Genomic DNA, 25,399 nt, shown 5'->3' with positions numbered 1-25,399 from the left:
TAAAACTAAAGTACTGCAGAGGTTGGAGATACAGAATAAGCACTGAAGGCACTGGAGGAACTCAGCAGGTCTGGCAGCATCTGTGGAGAATGAAACAAAGATAATGTTTTGAGTCCAGTATGACTCTGAGGTTCTGAAGAAGTCACAGCCAGACTCAAAACATTAACTTTGTTTCTCTCTCTCCAAATGCTGCCAGACCTACTGAGATTTTCCAGATTTTCAGTTTTTATTGCTGAAATGATTTACTTCAGTTCACTCACAATTTATAATATTCTGCTGCTGTGTTTCAGATGTATTACCACCTTCCAAGACATTAACAAACAGTATGACAAAAATAGTTAGTCTTCTCAAAATCCTTAATCAAGTAGCTAACAATTTTATTCTTTACTCTTACCACAGGTGTTTGTTAAGAGAAGTATAACAGAAGTTATTTAGATGTGGCAAATATTTGAGCACAGTAAAATCTGCCTTATCTTTGTAAGCTTTTTTCAGCGTGAACATGTGGAAGAATTGCTTTCTGTTTGAACAGGTACAATGAAGTGGCTGTTATATCAAAAAGTGATGGAAAGCTATCTATAAAATTTTGAGACAATTCAAGAAATAATATCTCTTCCCTCATTCTGGCATATTATCGTTTAACAGAAAGTGCAGATTCATCTTTTACAGAACTGCAATAGTTTGCTTTCCATTGTTTATCCTTTTATATTGCTATTTCAGACTCTTCAAAGGCTCACTGGATTGTCTCACATCAGTCCACTCTTGCATGGTGTTCTGTAGAGCCTGGGTCCTCTCCTTATCCACTTGTACATAGTCTACTTTTTCATCTGATGTCACTGAGGATGTGGAAGGCTGGTTCGAGACAGGAGACAGATTTAAATGAGTTTGTTCCATTATCACAAAGTAACACTGAAATTGGCTATATTTTACATATTCATAAATAGAATAACTTTGTTAATTTTTGATAGTTACCCTCATTGGGTTTTGTACTGAAGTAGACTAAGACTGGACAATTTAGATCACTGGAAGTATATAAGAATAAAACTGGCAAGGGAATGAGAAGGAAAAAGGGAAGCTGAGCCAGATTAGAGTCATAGAGATCCACAGCATGGAAATAGGCCCTTTGGCCAAACTTGTCCATTAACACCATGCTCTAGCCCATTTGCCTGCATTTGGTCCATATCCCTCCATAACTATCCCATCCGTGTACCTGTCCTAATGTTTCTTAACAGGCAAAATTATACTCGCCAATACCAATACCTCTGCCAGCCTGTTCCATACACTCACCACCTCCCATGTGAAAAAAATTGCCCATCCTGACTCTTTTGTACCTCGCCCCTCTCACCTTAAACCGATGGTCTCTAGTTTTAGACTCCCTTACCATGGGGAGAAGCTGTTGGCTTGCTACCTTATCTAAACATCTCGTAATTTTATAGTCCTCGATAAGGTCACTCCTCAGTCTCCTATGAACCAGGGAAGCCTATTCATCCTCTTTCTATAAGTCAAACCTTCCAGTTCAGGTAGCATCCTAGTAAATCTTTTCTGCATTCTTTCTAGTTTAATAGTATCCTTTTTATAGTAGGGCAACCAGAACTGCCAACAGTACTTCAAATGTGGCCTCACCAAAGTCTTGTGTTGCAACAAGATGTCCCAACACCTATACTCAATAGTGTAATAATTTTGTAATGCTCAACCCAACATATTTAAATCCAGAGAACATTTACTATGAAAAATAGAACCAAATGGTCTAAAATAGACAAACTATAGGTTTTACCTTTCGATGAGGACCAGGAGAGCTAGGCTGAAAATCTAAAGACAAATAATCCACACTCCCAGTCTTCCTTGCACCAGGGCTGCCAGTCACAGCATTCATTGGAGAGGTAGAAATTGGATTCTGCTGTTGTAGGGGTAAATGAAATAAAAAGATAAATGTTTCCTATCACAATGAAGGCAGACTTACTGATTTTAGTTGTAACAAGAACATGATAAACTTCCTTAATTCAACATGCAGCTGTAAAGTTCTTTGGTATATTCTGAAAACACAGGATACAGGTAGACTTTGGTGAAGAGAGTCAATAAAGTTGTTTTCAGCAGGCCTAACATTGAAGCACCCTGTGCATCTGGATCATTGTGAACTCACCTCAATTTCAGTAAATCAAGAAATGGTAATTGCTTGTTCCAACACTTTGAGACACAGACACTGGGGACAATAATTGCAACTTTGATTGCCACAGTCTGTTAGCTTTGGGAGCCCTGTATTATTGAGAGGCTTTTTGATTCGCACAAAAACTGATGCTGTTAGTAGGTGGATAGATCCCTACTTCCACAGTGCATATCATGTGCATAGTAGGTCTCAAGTCTTCTGATGGGAGGGGCTGAAGAAGATGCCTTACTCCTACCCTTTATGAACAAGAATCTTCATGATAGTGGTGAGTTCTAAGAAGTGTGAAAGTCGTAAATTTTAAAATCAAACTGGAATAACAAGCTCTTTGTACTAATTGTGAAATTGGATATACTTGCATTCTTCAATGAAAATATTAATGCAGTTGTGCATAATAAATTTGTATTGTGTGAGATAGGTTTGTTGGGCCAAATGATCTCTTCATGGTTATCATTTTGTATGTTAGTATAACCAATTTCTATTTCGTTTGCAACTTACAAATAATCTGCTGGAGCATCATGTTTTTAATCACTTACCATTGGAACATAATTTTCTTCACTGTCTCCTGAGTCAGTGCTGGTGACACTTTGTGTTGATAATGGGCGGCAATTTTGTGAAGAAATGGGGTTCACAGCAGCTCTAGAATCAATAAAATACAACTTTCTTTCAAGAACTAAAACACTAACAATGAATTACAAAAATGTTATGGTCCAGGAGGTGACCATTTGGCCCATCATGTCTGCAACAGTACTCCAAAGAGCATTATGACTCAGCGTTATTCTACTACCCTTCCCCCGTACATATCCTTGCACATTGTTTCTCTTCAAATAGCATCTAATGGCCCCGTGAATGCCTCAATTGAACCAGCTTCCATCACACTTCCACGAATCAAAGATCTTTCATAACACCAAGGTTGCAATGCACTGAACCTCCATCAAATTTCCCAGACATTTTTAATTGTCTCTCTACCCAACCATACATGACAGAAGGAATGCATTTCTGCAAAAGGGTGGAAGAAATCACTGGGTGAATCTTGCCCAGGAAGATACAGTTTGCTGCACAAAATATATTAAAATAAACATGATGATCTACTCCAGAATCTCTCAAAAGGAATCATCATTTTTGTGCCACTGCCCTCAATTTATAGACAGAGGGAAGGCGATAGAATTTGTCTAAGTCATTATTTCTGAGTAATCACATGACAAATAGCTCACCCTTTTTTTCACCATGTCTGCTCCTTCTATTGAAATTCAAACTCTTAGCAATTCCAAGTCGATGGAAAGTAAAAACAAACTGCTGAAATGTTGGCTGCTGATTCACTATAACCTTATTTTGTGTTGCTAGCCGGGAACAGTTTCACTCCCCAAAGGTTTACTTGTTTTGGAAGTGACTGCCAATATCTTCTGGACTTATTTTTAAAAGGTCACTTACACAGGCCTGGACCAAGATCTGGTTACAGGAGACTTGAAGGGAAGCTCGTCAATGAATGTATGGTTTCGCGATTCCATTGGACCTTGTTTGGCTGAAATACAAACCATAATCACACAATTGCTGAGTATGATACAATTAAACATTGTTAATGTAAATCTTTTCAAAATAGCGGACTTTCTGTCTAAACGAGATGTTCTGCAGACACCTTGTGGAAAGGCAATCACTAGGAAAATGTGTGGAATCAAGGAAGATGCTGATAGACAAGTGACCGGAACCAGACCAACACATCGAAAGGCAGGAAAAGAAATCAAAACACCTATGCAACCTAGACATAGATACTGGTGATTTTGACAACACAGTACACTATCGGAACAATATGATCCCTCTTTACAGTTTGGCTAAGATCTTTGCGATCCTGACAAATTCTTAGCCATCCACCTGGTCTCTCTCTCACCATGATGAAACTTATCCAATCTACAGATTTTGTGACTTTAGCAATCACTTTCTTTTCTTCTGCCCTTTCAAGCTCTCTTTCAAGCTTTCCTTTTAATTCCATTGGTATTTTACATGGAGGTTGAGTCACAGCTTTCTTTGCTTGGTGAACAATGATATTATATTCAACATATTGGAAGCATCCAACTGTCCCATTGAAACCCTTTGTATATACTGATACCAGACCTTCTCGTCATATGATTGGAAGGTGATTTTTCAATGGGTGTGTTTTATAATTAGCATAAAATGTCCAGATCTGATAGTTTAGAGAAAGAAATTCAAACAACCACTCATATTAGGAAAATTGATAAGCCCACAATAATAAATCGAAAGGTGAAGAATGGTACTGGAGCACAGAATAATGCCATCCTATATCTGAAGGTCTTTTCGGAACACTTGAAAGAAAATGGCTATCAAAGGGGTTCTGAAAAAACTCAATTTCATGCTAAGAGGATGCAGAGGAATTGTGATTCAATCCAAATCAAACAGTCATTACAATGCATGTTCTTCCTCACAGAAACAGAGGTCTTGCTGTGCTGGAGTTGAGCAGTGTGAAGAGCTGCAGATTGAACCTTGAGGTAAAAGAAGTGACCATGAGCATTAAGGATAGTGCCACAGAAGGAATACTATGCATACCTGAATAATGTACATTGCCTGTGATGTGTGCTACAAATCCACAAGTGCCAAAGAACAACAAATGCTAAATCTATAAGAGGGTTGAACCATCTTACCACATAAGTGATACCACGGAGAACACAAGCTCCAAACTATTCGAAAAAGGAGCTCAGTTTATTTCCAAAACATAAGAAATGGTGATTTATAATTTTCCTACAGTTTAGGAAAGCCATTGACTGAAGTAGTTAAAGTGATAAACACATGACTTCAAATCAAACAGAGATGTTAATTGTTGTTGGATTAGCTGTAAAGAACTAGGAATTTAGCTGAGAACCAAATGTATGTCTACTTTTCCCGGTGGCAACCTTGGTCCTGTACTGGAGAGTCAGATATTGTGTAACAATATCTCAGCGCTCTCCTAGTCAGGGAGCATAGCAATTATATTAAACAAAAAGTGTTTGACAAAATAAACAAAAAAAAAGAGAAGTACAATGCAATCAGAACACATGAAAGTAGCAATTTTTGATTAGGCATTGCTCAATTGTTTACTTTCAAGGGGAGCAGATTCAGTTCTTGCTGTGCTCAATCAAATTGAATTTCTGCAAGGCCTTGAAAACAAAGTTAGGGCCCTTCATTTTATGTGCAGGAAATCTGACGTCTCCGTTGCATGGGACACCTACAAAGCTTCACTTGGTAATATGCTCTCATTTTTCATCTGGATCAATTTCGATCTCTTAATGTCTCGATCAAATGACAATAGTATGATTTTTCATTAAAGACACAATTAATTCTCAATTTGACACAGGAATTAAAGCAATTGTCTATTACATTGTTCAGCCACCTGGTGCTGACTGTCAATATATAATTTTTATGCTATTTGCTCATTTTGAGAATTAGTTCATTCTATGTTTTAAACCATCATTCTCATTAAATCAGAGGCTGAGAACTCTGCTGTGAATATTCACTTTCAGATTCCCCAAAGACTAACCACCACCTACAATGCACAAGACAGGAAAATGATGGAAAATGTTCTGCTTGCCTGGATGAGTGCAGCTCCAACTACACTTAGGAAGCTTGACACCGTCCAGGACACAGAAGCCCACTTGATCAACACTCCATCTGCCACAGATATTTAATGTTCGCTCCCTCCACTACTACTACTGCATACTGACAACAATATCTACAAGGTGCACTGCAGCAACTTACTATGACTTCTCAATTGAATCTTCCAAACTCTCTTACCCAGAAGGACAAGGGCAGCAGATACATGGGAACACCACCATCTGCAAGTTCCCCTCCAAGTCACATAACAAACATCATCAATCCTTAGCTGGCATTGGGTCAAAAACATGGTACTCCCTTCCGAAAAGCACTGTAGGCGTACCTACACCACACAGTCTGCAGCAACTCAAGAAGTTCACTACCATCTTCTCAAGGGCAATTAATGATGGGAAAGAATTGTTGACTGGGCGTGTTGGTGATAATATCAGATCAATCATACTTGCAATGTATTTGGGTTGATTTCCTTCATTTTCTATTTTGACCACAGTGTTAATCTTTGTTATAACCTACTATCTTTGATAATTAGTCAATGAAAGAATGGTAAATAGTTGCCAGCTTATATCGCCAACATACATTTCTGGCACTTTTAACTGATTATTGCTGTGACATTAACAGAGCTGTAGACTGTAGATTGAAACATTACAGTAATTTGAAAGGTGCTCAATGCATTAGAGCTGGTATAGAAATTACTGCTATAGAAGTTTAATATATTTCAGTACTTCTAAAATATCAAAGGAGTGAGCTATTAATTCAAACAGTGTAAATACTTAGAATCAAGAAATGTGCATCAATTATGTGATGATGTAAATTCATAATTCAACATTACAAACAAATAATATACCATAGAATGGTGCACACCTAAGGAGAAAAGTTTGTACTTTTAAAATTCCAGCTGGATATCTTGCCTGTCAGCAGTTTGCATTTGTGACCTTAGCATGGACTGTGCATAATCTTTCAGCCATTCATTCTGTTTCACACACACCTGAATTTGTAGCACAGGCTTCCAGCTGGCAAGGTCTCCAGCAAGAGTATAAAATCAGAAATTACTCTCATGACGGAGGAGAGGTGAGAATAGCTGCCCTCAACATCAATCACATATGCTACCAGGAACCATAGCAAAACTATGTTTTACTGAGAGGATGACCCTCAGTGGGTGAAGTTACAGTGGGCAAACAGCATCAGTTGATCATTATTGTGTTTATTGGTGCCAGGCAAAGAAGAAAAAGCCTAATCACCTCCTTGACTCTTACAGAATCCCAAATAATTAATATCTTTGGACCTCCACTGATAGTTCGTAACTTAATATGGTGATTACAGCAGCAGGGCACAGGCTGAATCCTCTTTTAAGATCTGCACCATCTATTAGCAGCTTCAGGAGTTTGATTGAATGTTCATTATTAATCTGAATGTGTACAACACTCAAGCAATCCAGTACCATCCAGGAGAAAGCAATTCTCTTGTCAGTGTCCTTGTTGCAGATTCCAGTATCATTCTGCACTCCACTGGTGTAATGAAAATATATTATCTCCAGGTGCATTAATGTAATTTGTGAATAGCTTTTAATCACATTGCCTTTGGTGTGAGATTATGGAAATCATGCTTCAAGTTATTGCTATTTCATTTGAACATTTTGGTATATCCTAATTAATGTCATGGCACCACCACGGTGAATTGAATGAAGATCAAGGCTTGACCTTACCGTTAGGCAACTAAAGATGAGCAATTAACGTGGGATTGCCAGTGACAGCCGCATCTTGATTTTTTTAAAAGTAATTTTGAAAGTACTTGTAACTTGATCTGTAACTGTAGGAGTTAAAATTATTGTTTGCGAGCTGTGTTGATCACTGAAACAGCCCAAAACCAAAATCAAAACACTGTAACTGTTCGAAATAAGAAATGGAAACAGAATAAAATAATCAGTAGGTTGGGCAGCATCTGTGGAGATAGAAATAGAGCCAGCCTTTCAGGTCACGATCTTTCATCAAATACATGGGACTAAACGTTACAGTGATTGGGTTGGGGTTTATACCTCGCATATGCCCACTCCTACAAAAACACTCAGTCTCAAATGAACTGACACTAAACATGCTTGCTCTGCAGCCATAATTCTAACTGGGTGACCTTTGGGTGGTGAGAATTGGACTTCCATTCCTCTGTAGGACGAGGTCCTGCCCGCAAGAGCTGCCAGCCAATATGATTGGTTGGCTCTACAAGCAGCCTGAGGAATGACAGAACTGAGGGGACTAAGGAAACCCATGAAGATAAAGGATGGATCTCAGACCAAGGTAAGTTCCAGGTCTTTTAGGCAGGGATCTTTGAGGAGTGCTGGGGGGAGGAGTGGTGGTAGTATGATGGGGTGGTGGAGATGTAGTTTTGGTGACCACCCAACAATGGTGGGGAGGGGAACAGACACTCTGGGGTGGAGATACCCTCATGTGTATAGAGCATCATCTGAAGGATGTATCCTCCTTTGGTTAAAAGAGACACCCTTTGAATTCCCATCTCTCTGCTCACACAGACCATTTTATGATAGATGCAATATTTGTGTTAAATGACTTGCTGACAAGCTCAATTGTCTCATTTCATTTTTTTTGAAAAATGTCAGGTGGGCTGCTGATGTCAATCCTATTTCAGGTAGGGGATTGGCAGGAAAGCTGGGGAGGGGAGCATTTTTATGTTCCTTTCCACCTAAACCACAGTAAGAACAGGGGCCGGAAAGTCCTTCTCATAACAGAAAGTCTGATTTCTGATTAAGGATCATGATCTGAAAAGTTAACTCTGTTTCTCTCTCCACAGTTGCTGCCAGGCCTGCTGACTTTCTCCATTGTTGTTCATTTTTATGACCATAACAGCACAGGTTGAAATATTATATTTGTACATCTGAGGCAACAAAGGTATATTTTTCCAGATCAATGTATGTGAAACTGATAGAACTTACATTTTCTGTCGGGTTTGAGATTACGGTTGACTGGAGGTGGCAGCAAATCTCCAGGAAAGTTGGGTTTGTGGCAGAGAGAGGCTGTACTTCCTTTGCGTGTGGGGAATGTGGCTGAGGAGAATCCAGGGAAGTCAAAGTGGTGCGGACCAGGACTCATGGGTATGTAGACATCCTGACAACTCTCTGCAGTGGTTGTAACAAATGAAGACAAGGAACCTGGGTTCATTGGCACATAATTATCTTCGGATTCCAAACTTTCTGAGCGGGATGACGTACATTTTGATCTCTGTGAACATATATAATTTCCAACGTCCTTTAATCCAGAACTAGATATGTTTAACTGTGTCTCGTATAACTTATATTTAGAAATTTTTAGATTTGTTGCTCTAGAATGCTAGTGAATTAACATAATGATTCTTGAATTTCTTACAATGCTTTAATTTAAAAGAGGGATCACAAATTTGCCTAAATTCCAGGTGCAAAGTAACAACTGGGCAAATAAAGAGTGAAATTAATTGACAACTAATTTATATGGCACTTTTAAGGTAACAAAGTATCTCAAAATGCTTTACAGCAACTATAAAGCAATATTTAACACCAAGTCACATTAGGCAATATTATGTCAGATAAACAAACTGTTGGTCAAGTAATTTTTAAAGAACTTATGTGAGAATAAAGCTAAAGAGTCAGAAAAGTATCTAAGGGATTTCTAGGACATGGAGCCTAGTTAACCAGGAAGGCATGGCTACCAAAGGTGGAGTTATTAACATTCAGAGTGATGAAGAGATCAGAATTACAGGAGATATGTTGAAGGCATTATAGAGATAGGAAAGGGTAAAGCATTAGAGAATTCTGAAAGCAATGATGAGAACATTAAAACCAAGTCATTATTTAATCAGGAACCAACAGAAGTCAGAAAACAAAAGGGTAATAGATGAAAGAGACTTGGTGTAGGTTAGGACAGGAGCAGAGTTTGGATGATCTCAACTTTATAGAGGGTGCTCGCAAGAGGGTAGTCAGCTCTGTGGTAACAAAGACAAGTATAAGGGTTTCCATAAATAAACTGAGGCAGGATAAGTTAGGAATCTGTAGGGAATGGTGCAGCCCATTACAAAACGTATTTATTTCTGTGGGAAGTTCAACTCTATATTACATGCACAGAAATTACAGAAAATTACGAGAAAAATAAAATTCCAACTGTAACAAAATATACATTGTCTTGATTTGACTTGCAGTCAAGTGTGTTCAACAGGAAACTAATAATGCTTCTTGCGCTCTTTAGTCATTCATCTGGCCACTGGTACTTTCTGATACTCTTACACACACACTTGAGATGTTTAAATATTATTCATATATGCTAATTCTCAAAAAGCAGACAACATTTAAAAAAAAACAGCTGGCATTAGAGGAGGTGGAACAAAGACACTGAGGGTTTTAAAGCCATATATTTTTGAAGGTGGCAAGACAAGGCTCCATAAATAGAAGGATAGAAATGTAAGTGTGTTAAACTGCTATAAATCATGGGTTACCCCTCGAGTGCAATATTGTGTCCAATCCAGGACAAACAATTCCAGCAGAATGTCAGCCTCCTAAGCTTCACCCATCACAAATGTAAACTCATCCAAAACTGTATGGCCTTCATGCTTATTATCTCTAGACTCAGTGATATTGATTCCCTGTTCCTCGATTCAGTCAAGTCTTGCCATTCACATGTCCACCTTTCACTAAGCTGATTACCAGACAAAATTTGCCACATACCATTTTAATATTGTTGGCAGAGTTGTACGGTTTATGGCTAAATATGGGTTGGGTCGAGCTTGGTTGAGTGAAACTATCTTGTGAGGCGAGAGGAGTTTCTTTGCCAGATCTTTCCATAATCACTGCTTTAATTCCATTGCTGACCCAGTGGGGAGTACCAATTTGTCTCTCCATGTCATCTTACCACACGCTGTTTCTGATTGGAATCGCCGTTAACTGGATGTCTGTCTTCAGACCAGCATTTCTTCAGCCATGCCACATTTGTGAGCAAAGGTGGGACACTAGCACCTGGCACCTGCACTGCTCATGACTGGTGAGTGGACGGAGATGGCTGATAAGAGCAAGATGACACTGAGGTCCACCAGCAGGAATGTGGAGGTCTTCGTTGACATGGTAATGCACAGGAGGCCACCCTTTTCCCAGAGAAGGGAGGAGCACACCATGCCTGCCTGGTCATGGGTCGGTACTCTGTCCAGGGTTCAGAGGATTGGTTGGCAGTGCTGAAAGACAATCAATGACTTTCACCATGCCATTAAGGTAAATACCATTGTCACTCCCTGCTGCCTCGCACTCGCTGGATACCTGCTATTGTACCCACCTCCCACCAAGGCTTCTGCTCTGACAGCCCCTCTATTGCATGCTTCCCTTACCCTGACGCCCTCTCACATCATTAACTCTGCCTCCTCACTCCCTCAGAATGCTTCACATCTTGCCCCACAATTGTGCCACACCCTTGTGCTCACCCATTTGTTCATTTTATGCCAATACTGGAGAAGACATAGAGTCATACAGTTCAGAAACAAACTCATTGGTCCAACTCAACCGCGCTGACCAGACATCCCAATCTGACCTAGTCCATTTGTCAGCATTTGGCCCATTTCCTTCTAAATGTTTCCTATTCATATACCCATCCAGGTGCCTTTTAAATGTTGTAACTCAACATACCTCCATTACTTCCTCTGGAAGCTCATTCCAGACATGCACCATCCTCGTGTGAAAAAGTTACCCTGCAGGTCCTTTTTAAATCTTTCCCATCTCACATAAAACCTATGCCCTCTAATTTTGGACTCCACTTTCTAGGGAAAAAGACCTTGGCTATTCACCCTATCCATGCCCTTCATGATTTTATAAATCTCTATAAAGTCATCTGTCAATCTCTGTCGCTCTCGGGGAAAAAAAGCCCCAGCATATTCAGCCTCTCCCTATAACTCAAACCAGGGCAGAGAAAAGCAAACAGATTTGGGGGAGGGGAGATTTCCTGTCCATCCCTCCTAATGAGGAGAGGATACTCACCCTGTGGGTACTGGATCCTGTGGGAATGCAGAGACATCCAGGTCCCACCACTGGTCGTAGCACGGAAATGGAGCATTGAATTCACCAGGCCCTCTGGCGTGCTGCATCGGGCACTGCCTCTGACCTAAGGCTGTGAGACTCCTTCTGCCTGCTGTGTGTTTAACAGCTGCAGCTGGTGAGCTGAGCACATCAGCCAAGAAGCAGCCATGATCCTCACCTGGAGACAGGACAGTGACAGCGAGGTATTCAATTGGAGGAGGAGCCACACGCAGGTCCCTCAGCAATTTTCTGCAGAGGTGACTGGCCCTCATCCTCCCCTCGAGCTGGCTCACTTCAATCCTTGGAAATCCAGGCCAGGAAGAGTCATGGAAGGACCACGGCACATCTGGCCTGTCTGGATAGAAGATTGGTTAACCAACAGAAAGCAAAGAGTGGGGATAAATGGGTCTTTTTCTGTTCGGAGATCAGTGGCTAGTGGTGTGCCTCAGGGATCAGTGTTGGGACTGCAATTATTTACAACTTGCATGGATGATTTAGAGTTGGGGACCAAGGCCAATGGGCTGAAAAGCGGCAGATGGAGTTTAATTTAGATAAATGTGAGGTGCTGCATTTTGGGAAAGCAAATCTTAGCAGGACTTATACACTTAATGGTAAGAGTGTTGCTGAACAAAGAGACCTTGGAGTGCAGGTTCATAGCTTCTTGAAAGTAGAGTTGCAGGTAGAAAGGATAGTGAAGAAGGCGTTTGGTATGCTTTCCTTTATTGGTCAGAGTATTGAGTACAGGAGTTGGGAGGTCATGTTGCAACTGTACAGGACATTGGTTAGGCCACTGTTGGAATATTGCGTGCAATTCTGGTCTCCTTCCTATCGAAAAGATGTTGTGAAATTTGAAAGGGTTCAGAAAAGATTTACAAACATGTTACCAAGGTTGGAGGATTTGAGCTAGAGGGAGAGGCTGAGCAGGCTAGGGTTGTTTTCCCTGGAGCGTCGGAAGCTGAGGGGTGACCGTATAGAGGTTTATAAAATCATGAGGGGCATGGATGGGATAAATAGACAAAGTCTTTTCCCTGGGTTAGGGGAGTCCAGAACTAGAGGGCAGAGGTTTAGGGTGAGAGGGGAAAGATATAAAAGAGACCTAAGGAGCAACTTTTTCACGCAGAGTGTGGTACGTATATGCCAAGGGAAGTGGTAGAGACTAGTACAATTGCAATATTTAAAAGGCATCTGGATGGGTTTGGAGGGATATGGACCGGGCGCTGGCAGGTGGGACTAGATTGGGTTGGGATATCTGGTCGGCATGGACGGGTTGAACCAAAGGGTCTATTTCCATGCTGTACATCTCTATGACTCAATAAATGTACTGTGTCAAAGTTTGCAGCTGACACTAAAATGATGGATAGAGCAAAGTGTGCAGAGGAAACAACGTCTGCACAGGGTTATAGAAATGATTAAGTGAATAGGCAAGGGTCTGTCAGATGGAGAACAATATTGGTAAATCTGATGGCCATCTATGTTTGGTGGGAATAACAGCAAAATAGACTATTATTTAAATAGTGAAAAATTGCAGCTGTGTTGGGGGACCTGGGTGTTCTTCTGCATTAATCACAAAAAGTTGGTTTTCAGGTGCATCAGGTAATTAAGAAGGCTAATGGAATATTTCATTGCTAGAGGGATGGAATTTAATAATAGGGAGGTTATGCTGCAGCTGTATAGGGTGCTGGTGAGACCACACCTGGAGTACTGTGTGCAGGTTTGGACTCCTTACTTGAGAAAGGATGTACTGGCACTGGAGGGGGTGCAGTGAAGGTTCACTAGGTTGATTCCAGATTGAAAGGATTGTCTTATGAGGCGAGAATGAATAGACTGGGACTATACTCATTGGAATTTGGAAGAATGGGGGTGTGGGGGTGGGGGTGGGGGGGCGGTGGGGGGGAATGAAGTGCAATTGTTTGTATGTTAAATAATTTACAGCAAAATTCAAAACACAAGGTTTGATGCTGTTCAAATAATCTTATAATTCATCATTTGGAATTGCATTTTTCAAATGGAGGGAATAATGTGAAAATTCTGTCCGACAACAGGTTTGATATAGTAAAGATCAAAGAGAGTTCAGACATCAATACTGGGATGACCGTGTAAGGTACGCATCGCTGAAGACAATGGAAACAAATTTCAGTGGGTAGACTCTGAGTGTGGCAAGGTTCTCAAAATTTGTTGGCAGTATTAGGTTTTAAGTAATTGTTTTGTAATCTGTCCATTTACTTCTAAAATGGGAGGCATTTTGGATCAAAAACAGGTGATCAGCATTTCTACCCAGATGCATGAGGAAAGATGTAGTAGAAGCCACTTTTGAGATCAGATGTTAGGCTTCCCTACAAGTGAATTAATATCACAGAGAGACAGTAGTTTTGTGTGGTTAGCAGAGAACAAACTGCTTGAGTTAGTGCACTTCCACAGCCAGGTATGAGAGGGAAACAGTTTTTAGACTATGACTAAATGACTTATGCTTGCATCACCAGCAGGAATGAAATGATAGGGCAGGTCTCACTGCAGGAACTGGATTTCGGTAATTCTCCCTCAGCTAAGGAAGGCGCTGATGGGTGAACTCTTAAAATTACTCTTCAATGAGAGAGGGGACAGTGAACATATCAGAAGCTGAAAGCACCTCTGTGGACTGTTTGCTACATTGCCTTAATTCCCGAGAGGGAGTGTTGAGTAACAAGTATAAAAGGAAATTTTTACTTTCTATTGTTTAAACTACAAGCTGCCTACAGAAAGCATTGAGTTCAGCATTTTTAATCATTTGTTCCCATAAAATTCTTAAAAATAAAGTCTTGTCATATCACTCTTTTCAGTTATTAACTGGAAATTTGAATTTCTTTTTAAACTCATCGGTTTTTATGGAGTTCTTAACAAGAGGCAACATTTGCAAAGAGAGAGAGAGAGAGAGAGAGACTGAGAAGTTCAGGATAGTAATGCATCTCAATTAATATAAAGAGCCATTAAGTTGTAAACACATTTTTAAAAAAATGCTCCTTACCAAGTAAGAGCTGAATCCATCATTAACAGACTCCACTGAGAGGCCTTCATTATTAGTAGCGTGACGGGGATAATCATATGTTTCACATGAAGAAGCTGGTTGGAAGACATTTTACACAAGACTGAATCATAGAGAAATGGGACCATGTTTTTTTTTAAGTTAAAAGCAGTAATTCATCCCTTCTTCAGAAAGATACACAGAAGGGTGAATGTTCTGATTTCATATTCCTGGTGAGAACACTCAACTGCCGGAAACAAAATCAAAAATTGTGCACATCAGAACTTCAAATTCAGCCATTGAGAGCAAAATGGTAAATGGTGCAAGTCTGAACTTCTGATATATGCTGCACCTAGTGAGAGTCAGAGCACTTCCATTTTATAGAACCATACATTAAACCTGAAACATCATTGCAAAATTAAATCTCAAAAGAATAAATTACATAAGAAATGTACAATTGTACATACCCATTTTGCTTGTTAAATGAGTTACACATGAATCTTGTCATTAAGAAAATATAATCCATTACAACAGACTCATAAATCAGGAATTTGCTCAGGGCTTGCCTGAGTTACTATTGAACCTTTGAAACAAAATTTGCAGGAACCCAGATGAACAGGGCTAACCATGGTTTCTGCTGATTGTTGCAGTTACATTGGCCACTTAAGAATAGTTCCCATCAAGGAAAATGCCTGTATCTTAACACCTATCTCTCGAGTTCTGACTTTTAAATTAGTTTAACACTGGTCTCAGTGCAGTTAAACATTATCGTATTGCTCTGTTGGTCCCTGAGTTTCTCTTCTTCTTCCCGATAGATTTTTTCCCCCAGACCACAACCTTTTGAGACCACAAAGACAGTGCACGACCTGTTTCCAAATTACAATCAACGCCACTCTCACTTATATGCACACAGACAGAATTGGTATTTTAATGTTCCCACAATCAGAAAAGCATTTGCCTTGCTTGGTAATTTCTCAAAGATCTGCAAGAGCAATCAGTGACTTGGCACATGTTTGGGTCTTAAAAACTATACCTTTCAGTTCTGTATTGCAGTAAATAACATATGCCCCAGTGCACAAAACCACAATATTGCTATTATCTGACAGTTTGTGTTCAAAGAAGTGTCATATCACCAACAGGCTGCAGTCTACCCATCAGCTAGCTGGTTGTTGACCATTGGAATGTGGGGAAAAAGAAAATTAATATTATAGATTTCAGTTTCTTTCTGCAGTACCTTAGAGTCACAGAGTCATAGAGATGTACAGCACAGAAACAGAACCTTCGGTCCAACTTGTCCATGTCAATCAGATATCCCAACTCAATCTAATCCCATTTGCCAGCATTTGGCAGCTCATTCCATACACGCACCACCCTTTGCATGAAGAAGTTGCCTCTTAAGTCTTTTTAAATCTGTCCCTCTCACCCTAAACCTATGCTCTCTAGTTCTGGACTCCCCATCCCAGGGAAAAGACCTTGTCTATTTACCCTATCCATGCCCCTCATGATCTTATAAGCCTCTACAAGGTCACCCCTCAGTCTCCGACACTCCAGGGTAAAAAGCCCCTGCCTATTCAGCCTCTCCTTGTAGCTCAAACCCTCCAACCATGGCAATATCCTTGTAAATCTTTTCTGAACACTTTCAAGGTTCACTCCATCCTTCTTATAGGAGGGACACCTGAATTACACACAATATTCCATAAGTAGACTAACCAATGTCCTGTACAACCGCAACATAACCACCCAACTCAATGCTCTGACCAATAAAGGAAAGCATATCAAATGCCTTCTTCACTATCCTATCTACCTGCGACTCCACTTTCAAGGAGCTATGAACCTGCACTCCAGGGTCTCTTTGTTTAGCAACACTCCCCAGGAACTTACCATTAAATGTATAAGTCCTTATGGAATTTTTTTATGGGGTCAAAAACAGAAAATGCCAAGACACTCAAAAACAAAATGGTTTCACAAATATTTGCACCCAAGTTATTTTACCTGTTTCCCTCACTAGATGTTTATCAATTTGTGTATTTGTAGCATTTCATGTTCCTATCTCAGACTTGCAGCTTCTGAAGTCTTTGCTTCTTTAAAAATTTAAAGCCAAGGAAGATTATGGACTATTCCAGCTGTGCCTCCCTGGAACGGGATGGTGAACAGATAGAACTTCAATCTAGCAATTTCCAGCCAGACGTTAAAATACCTGGAGCTGCTTGGCTACTTTATAGTATAGAGTAGTTTTTTTAAAGATTCATTTATAATTTGAAATTGTTACCTCTGTGAAGTCTGTTGTTATCCACTGCTGGAAGCGTATTTCTTCTTGGGATTGTAGCTGCTGCTGATGCTTGTTTTCCTTTGCTATTCCGAGTACATTGCTTAGGGCTACCCCACTCTGGCTTCCGATCTATTGGAACAGGCTTTGGTGGCCGTGGAGGAGGTGCAGCTGCTGAATCACCAGAGCTCGTGGATAACGGGTTGTGGTTTCGGTCAAAAGTGAATGTCCTTGGAATATTGTGGCAGGACATCGGCGTTGATGGAATGTCATAGGAGTCTGTGGAAATCTCACTAAGTCTTCTACAAAGAGTACTATTTGGAGTGTTAAATGTGTACACTTCTTCATCGTCATTGTCTAACCCAGGTGAGCCATATTTGGCTGCACCATCATATCCCAGACTCCGAGGCAAATCATAAGCAGTGGTAACCCTTTTTTCTATGTGCTGTTTCTCTGGTTTTGGTAACACATGAAAGCCATGGATTTGCCCACTGATTCCGTTGACACAGTGTGAGTTTGCTTCAGATAATTTCTCTGAGGTTGTGTCTCCATCTCTCTTCGTGGAACCATGCTGAGAAAAACTGGCACTCCTGGATAATACAAATAGAAAGAAATGGCAATGAGTTTGGTGCTTCATGTTATTGATCATGCTCAAATTAACTCTTTTACTCTCAGCAGTGAACTTTATACTCCTCAGCTTAGCTGCAATGGTAAGTTTAGTAACTAAACCATACACCCAGACTGTACAATGCTGCAGTGCAATTGAATTGAGCAACTGCATCAATTGAAAAGGTGAAGAATTTATATGGAATATTGTCAATGATCATATCAAAAGATAAACGGAGTCACTAACATTTAGTACAATATTTGAAAAAAAGAACAGTGATGGAGAATTGATATCTCTATGTCACGTACAACAGCATTTAAAATTATCAATAAAAGTTCATGTTAACAGAAAAGTTTTGAAATTTACAATGTTCTCTTCAAGTGTAATTTGATTTTTATAGTCAATGTTTTAGCAGATTTCTGAGCAGTTTCCAAACTTTGCTTAAACTCAACTCCAGCTGATCAGCGTTGCTGTGAGTAAGCAACACTTTACCACCAGAAGTCGCATCTTTCAGAAAATCATCTTGGTTTGTATCCTCAGCCTAATTCAGAATTGGCTGTGTTAGCAGAAATAAATTTTCCAAACTACCTCAGGCTCAGAGGGGGGAATGCAACGGGCTGCAATGTAGGTGTTTTTGGCTACGTTTGAGTTGCACTGAGCTTTGTAGAGGATTTGTTGACATGAAGCCTATTACCATAACTCCTCAAATTCACTGCATTCATTAGAAATCCTGCCCATTTGGCACCTCTCACATCCAAGTTCCACTCCATCAGAAGACGAAGCCTTTTGAAAACACTCACTACCCAGTAGATATCTGCTCAATGACTGGAATCCTTTACTCGTGCATCACCTTTAAAACTCTGCAGTGTGCCCAGAAGAGCACTGTGAGACATTCTGAATTTCTCCATACCTGGCAAAGGATGTGGGAGAAGGGGAAAATGGTATCGTGAGACAATGAAAGGGACCTGGAGGTCCTGGTGGATGGGGTAATATGAAAGACGGCTGCCCTCTACCCAGAAGAGCAGAGACTGTACCTGCCAGTCCAAGCTCTGTGACCATTGCCCAAGTCAGTACTACCTCCAGGGTGTGGAGAAATTGCCAGCAGTGTAGTAAAAATGTCAATTACCTTCTCTGTTCTGCCAGGGTAAGTGCCACACCCTGTCTGCCTCATCACATTCACTCTCTCCCCTGTCACTTTCATTATTGCCTGTAACACCTTCCTCCCTCAACCTCCTACACCACAAACGTTTTATCCCTGAACATCAAATGAGTGATACTGATTTCAATTTCATGTCCATGATATCTAAAACTGGAAATTAGAATATTTAATTCTATCTAAAATCATGTATAAAAAGCAAAATAAGGAAAGGGAACAAAATGTAACTTGAGTTTAACATAAAAAAGACAAAGATATGATGAAAAATTCCCAAGTAATTAAAATCAGAGGAAATTTGAATCAATATTTGTAAGTATTATATTTAGCAGAATTTAAGACAGGTGTACTCTGAAAGTATTGGCACCATCATTATCTTAGTGCTTAGCAGCATGGAAAAGGAACCAGAAACTTTGAAATAATGAGGGAGAAAACAACTTTAAAGATGAAGAAAAATGACTTAAAAATTAACAGAGAAAACAGGGAAGAGCGTAAGGGTTAAATACTAAATACAGCAGACAATACAAAAGGAGGTCATTTCAATTTCAGTGAGGTTATGGGAAAATAAGTAGAATGGAATCTAACTGTAGAAGATGAACCTTATACAGATAATAAATAAATTTATTTAAAATTGTAATATGAGTAAATGCAGATGGTAAATAGATGAGCATGTGGAACAATTGTTACACATAATTGAAGAAGATGGTTCCTGAAAAAGTGAAAGGACTGTCCCAAAGGATCAGTATTGAGATGACAAAGATTTAAGATATTTGGGAAAAAAATCCAGGGAAGACATCAAGAGACATGATTTTACACTGCAATTTCTATAGGAAGAATATTGTAAAACTTGAAAGGGTTCAGAAATAAGGATGTTGCCAGGCTTGGAAGGTTTGAGCTATTGGGAGAGGCTGAATAGGCTGGGTGTATTTTACCTGGTGCAATGTAGGCCGAGGAATGATCTTCTAGAAGTTTATAAAATCATGAGGGGCTTAGATATGGTAAGTAGGTAAGGTCTTTTCCCTGGGATGGGAACGTCCAAAACTAGAGGGGAAAGATATAAAAGGGACCTAAGGGGCAACTTTTTCACGCAGAGGGTAGTGCGCATATGGAATGAGCTGCCGGAGGAAGTGGTGGAGGCTGGTACAATTACAACATTTAAAGGCATCTGGATGGGTATATGAATAGGAAGGGTTTAGAGGGATACAGGCCAAATGCTGGCAAATGGGACTAGATTTATAGGATATCTGGTCAACATGGACGAGTTGGACTGAAGGGTCTGTTTCCATGCTGTATATCTCTATGTCTCACTGTCTAAATTGATGATGAAAGGAGATTTCCCAGTGTCTTTCAGAAGCAAGCTAGATAAATACCTGGGAAAGAGACATTTTATGGCTATGGAAGGGGTCCACTTATAAAACTCATCTCCAACAGAGTGTGAAGGCAGTTTGGGGAACTATCCTGAAATTAAGTGTTATTGGAGCCACAGGAACTGTTTGTTGCAGAGGCTGTTCCATGTACTGAACAAAATATAATGAATGTTCAGATTAATGGAAAATGCAGGACTTCAGTTGGAGAAATTGACAGTCGGATAAATTTTGGTTTGCTCTAGGAAAGAGCATGCCTTGGTATGATGGAGTGAATGACTTTGTGCTAGTTAAACTGGCTTAACTTACTTACCATCATCATGTATAGAAATTAGAATCAGGAATGTCAGTGTACTCTACCCCCGTACTCTCTTCTGTTTCCTAGACATGTTAACTCTGATAGTGTCATAATAATTAAATCTAAGCCATTTCACAAGTTGATTATTACAATCAAGCAGTACTAAGCTTTTATCATTAGAGGGCACCAGTGAATTGTATAAATTCTTGAGCATGTTTCAATGCTTCAACTTTTCTCCATCAGCCACAAAGCTTCGACTTGGATACTTTCAGTAGAATTGGAACTTTAAACAGCGAGTTTGAATTTTCATCCATGCAACATTTAGCTGCTTTTGTTGTTTTCTACGGACTCAAGTTTTGCACCAGTGGGAAATCAGGCTCAGTCATGCACAGGTTACAATGTAAACTTCTGTCAAGCTTGACCACTTAACACTCAATGAAGAATTACTCGTTGCAAACACAAATACACTGTGAACTGGATTGATATTGGCTAAACTCATTTCACTCAGTCATTTGGAAAAATAATGAAGAGTGACCAGGCAGCAAACCTTCCTTTTGAATAATCAGCCTTGCCATCTGCTGCAAGTTAATGTTTATGAGTTCAGCTCCAGCTGCTTTTGATTCTAATTTAATACATGCAAAAGTATAGCCCAACCACGTTCCATGTTCTGATGATTGTGCACAATATGAGTCAGACAGCAATGTTACCACAGCTTAAATATGTGTTGCTGGAAAAGCGCAGCAGGTCAGGCAGCATCAAAGGAACAGGAGAATCGATGTTTCGGGCATAAGCCCTTCTTCAGGAATGAGGAGGGTGTGCCAAGCAGGCTGAGATAAAAGGTATGGAGGAGGGACTTGAGGGAGGGGCGTTGGGAATACGATAGGTGGAAGGAGGTTAAGGTGAGGGCAATAGGCTGGAGAGGGGCAGAGAGATCGGGAAGAAGATTGCAGGTCAAGAAGGCGGTGCTGAGTCTGAGGGTTGGGACTGAGAAAAGGTGGGGGGGAGGGGAAATGAGAAAGCTGGAGAAATCTGCATTCATCCCTTGTTAGCAATGTTACCATGCTAGCCCGCTACTTTGAAAATCAAATCAAAGGAATTTTGCGTTGTATACAGCTGGAAATTCGTACCTAGAATTTTCTGTCTTCTTGCTCATACACTGGTGGAGAAAGAGGTAGTCCTGTGGTGCACTGGATGAAAGGATGGGCTGGGCCTGGATTGGGTTTTCAAATGTAAACACTGACGGTTGACTGGCGTGTGAAGAGCTGTGTGTGCTGTGATCTCCAACTAGAGCTTGAACAGAGCCACCAAAATCAACAATGGATGAGCGGGGAGTCTGAGATCCAATTGCAGCATTCTTGGCGACATCTACATTGAAAAGAAGTGAATCCTTTCATTAACAGTTTTCTCCATAACCCAAATGTTAAAATATAAACAATAGAAGTAAAATAATCTGAGTCAAGCAGATATTTATCCAGTATAAAATACAATAAATTGCTAGTTATAAGTCTAATTCAGCCTATAAACAAACTGTGTAAGACAGTAATACTACAATTTACTTCAACTTCCTCAACTATAATTTATGATAACGCTAAAATGATCCTGGTCTGATGATAGAATAAATTATAGACTTAAACTTTCCAATGTCTATTTTAGATTTTTTTTTACGTTTTGAAAGTGTTTTCTAATCCTCATTCTTATTGTGCATGGTTTAGTTAACTAATCCATCATTAATTAAGCTTTATATCCCTAGCATCCTAATCTGCCTCCCTTCAGCATATTTTGGCCTCAACAAAAGCCCTCCTACACACTGGAAAATTCCAGTAGGCATTGACAGAGTGGTCTTAATACCCCATAGTGGCCTGATAGGCCACCTGCCATTTGTGAGTAACCCTCACCCCATTCCGGCCTGTTCCAGGATGACTCAAAGACAGACGTATATGTCTTTAAGTGGGAGTAGGAAAATTGCTCAAATGCCTGCCACTGATCCTACATCTGCAGCCAAATGTCCAATTTATCCATCAATAGATTTCCACTTAAAATTTAACAATAGACACTTTCCAGAAAATGTCAGAAAACTTGGCTTCAAAGCAGATTTAAAGCTAGCGAAGGTCAGTTTGCTCAATGACGCTCCTTCTGAACCTATAGTACACCAGATTTCAACTGAGTGTGTGTTTACATTGCCCCAGTGTTGATCCTACTTTGGTTACAACAATTTTTTCAAAAGCAACAAAGGTGTTACAAGTTAAATATACATGTTAGAAACCTACAGAATTACTTTTCTATCATAGGTAATCACCTTCTCAGTTTTGCCTCTCACCTGATGCATGGTGACCTTCATGTTAAACTCACCACCAGTTATCTCTCTCTGATGAGCAAGCAGTCCCATGGTCCTCTGGGAGTATGGCAACTTTACCTTACTAGGTAATAATGTAATGGGATGAGGGCTGCGACCTTCAGCAGTCTCAAAGTGGCCAATCAACACGAAGTACACAAGACTGTGGAAATATCAGTGGGGCCCAAACAATATTAAAGAAGGAGCTGTTTCATCATGAGATTGAGTGCCTGAGTAATGCTCCAGCCTGCAGTGAGAACTGAGGTGTGATTACTTGTGCCCCTCATAGCTAAACAAATCTCTTAGCACTGAACAAGAAGAATGTTCCAGAATATGAGGCTGAGACAGTAAAAGGCATTATTGCAAGGTATTATCCAGATACCCTGGACGTTAATCGAGGTGAAAAAAAGTAAGAGGATTTTATACAGGTTGGGTGTGTTGATGTCTAGATTTCTAGAAGTGAGAATTTTGAATTTAATACATTGGGGACAATGTGGTTAATGAGGTCAGAACATGGAAGATAATGTAAACGGTGGATGAGACAAATTCACCTTCACCAAAAATATAAAATTAACTATATATGTCACAGTTACATTGAGTCAGGACGTTTTAATTTCACAAATCACATCCTTGCATAATGGAAAAGTCAAAGTACTACCACCTAAGATACAATAATGATCAGCTTGTTATTATCCATATCTTTTGAGATCATCTGGGTTCAGAGTTTCTGAGGGCTGCACATTAGTCACTGAATGTGAAATTCAGTAAAAGCATTCATTCCCCAGAGGAAGAATGAGTCATCAATGTTTAAAACAACCAGGCATTGATTTCTGAAAGGATTTACTGCGTCAGTACCCTTTCTGTACAGGACAACTGAAAGCATTCACTCAGATGACCAAAACCCATTTAGCTGGTCAATTATTTTTTCCTGCTCAAAAATCAAATATGAACAAGAGATACAAAAAAAATCTTGGTTAGCACTGTACTTTTAAGATCTCTGCAGAAAGAATTATGTGCTATTCCTGCATTGTTTTAGTTTGGAGAGACTTTGCAGTAAATATCAAAGAAAATCAACAATATATTTTCTTTAAAGATAGGATTTTATGATAATTAAGTTTCATAGAATCCTTATAGTGCAGAAAGGGGCCAATCAGCCCATTGAGTTTGCACTGACCTTCAAAAAACATCCCACCAGGACCCAACCCTCTGCATGGATTCTTCTTTTTTTCTCATGGCCAATCCACCTAACCTGCACATCTTTGGACTGTGGGAAGAAACCGGAGCATCTGGAGGAAACTCACACAGACATGGGGAGAATAGCAGTACAGTGGCACCGGGGTCCTGGGTTTGATTCTAGCCTCGGTCTGTGTGGAGTTTGCACATTCTCCCTGGGTCTGCATGGGTTTCCTCCTGGTTTCCTGCCACAGTCCAAAGATGTGCAGGTTTGGTGGATTGACCATGCTAAATTGGCTATTGTGTCTAGGGATGTGCAGGCTAAGTGAATTAGCCATTGGAAATGCAAGGATGAGGTGGATTTGGGTGGGATGCTCTTTGGAGGGTTGGCGTGGACTCGATGGGTCAAATGGGCTGCTTCCACGGTATAGGGATTCTATAAAATAAACATGTGCAAGCACTACACAGTCGCCCAAGCCTGGAATCGAATCCATGTACCTGGCACTGTGAAGTTGCAGCGCTACCACTGTGCCACTCAGGAACATGTTGAAGAAATTGTGATATGAATTATACTTGCAGATGTGTAACAACATGAGCATCTGGACTTTCCAGGACATAATGATCAATGCCCCTTCAGCGAACAAGTTGAGGTGGCTTGAGTCCTGCAAAGCAGCAAACCAATGCATGGAGCAGTGTCAATTGCTGTAAGGCAAGCCCTCTGCCCCTGCTGGCCACTTGGATGAATTGCAACTCTGTGGTTTTACTGTCTCCACAAGTAGCAGAAGCCTCTGCTGTGTATAAAGGCACTCCCAGTTATCCAGAGAGCTCAGATAAGTCCAGGTTTAGAAGATCTTACCAGGGGCTGCCCCTGGCCACTGAAAAGTGGGTAAGAATGCAAGGCCAGGTTTAGAAGCTTGGGGAAGTGTGAAATAGGGGATGACTTTGAGGTGGTGTGAGAGGTAGAGATAGGGTGGAGTGAGGTACCCCTGTTACACCTGAGGTTTCACATGGTAGGGACCACTCCTGCCATAGGTAAATACAGCAGTTGTGGGAGAGGGCATTTAGTGCCAGTATTTACCACTTAAGGGCCTCAACAGCTCAAGGTCAAATTACCTAGTGTCACCCCCATACACTTTAAAGTTTCCTACAGGTAGGTAGGTGGTTTGATATTATACATCCTTGTCTTTAAACCTGCTAATGGAGAAACATAAAATCCAGCTTCAGGACATTATCAATAGGAGCAGCAATAGATCGTAAGGTCCCCTCAAGCCCTCACTGCCATTTTAACACAATCCTGGTTGATCAACAGTCTCAACTCCAACGTCTTCGGAATATTGCCACCACACCACCAGAAGGATGTGGATGCTATGGAGAAGGTATAGAAAAGGTTTACCAAAATGTTGCCTTGAATGGGGGAGTTTA

At 40.3% G+C, this 25,399-nt stretch overlaps 1 protein-coding gene across 1 annotated transcript in view; it reads right to left on the bottom strand.

Moving 5' to 3' along the window:
- Positions 1 to 360: 360 nt before the first annotated feature.
- gab2 (GRB2-associated binding protein 2) overlaps positions 361 to 25,399 on the bottom strand; it is a 318,459-nt gene continuing 293,420 nt past the window's right edge. Inside the window, exons 3-10 of the mRNA XM_060826622.1 lie at positions 21,600 to 21,837; positions 17,054 to 17,640; positions 14,788 to 14,882; positions 8,697 to 8,982; positions 3,590 to 3,680; positions 2,695 to 2,797; positions 1,772 to 1,894; positions 361 to 849 (exon numbers count right to left, since the gene is read on the bottom strand). Coding sequence (XP_060682605.1) covers positions 709 to 849; positions 1,772 to 1,894; positions 2,695 to 2,797; positions 3,590 to 3,680; positions 8,697 to 8,982; positions 14,788 to 14,882; positions 17,054 to 17,640; positions 21,600 to 21,837 — 1,664 coding nt within the window. The 3' untranslated portion in view covers positions 361 to 708. The remainder of the gene's footprint in view (positions 850 to 1,771; positions 1,895 to 2,694; positions 2,798 to 3,589; positions 3,681 to 8,696; positions 8,983 to 14,787; positions 14,883 to 17,053; positions 17,641 to 21,599; positions 21,838 to 25,399) is intronic.

The sequence above is a fragment of the Hemiscyllium ocellatum genome, chromosome 6 (genome assembly GCF_020745735.1).
Source record: "Hemiscyllium ocellatum isolate sHemOce1 chromosome 6, sHemOce1.pat.X.cur, whole genome shotgun sequence".
NCBI classification, from domain to species: Eukaryota; Metazoa; Chordata; class Chondrichthyes; order Orectolobiformes; family Hemiscylliidae; genus Hemiscyllium; species Hemiscyllium ocellatum.
This window is presented reverse-complemented; position numbering and strand designations above follow the sequence as displayed.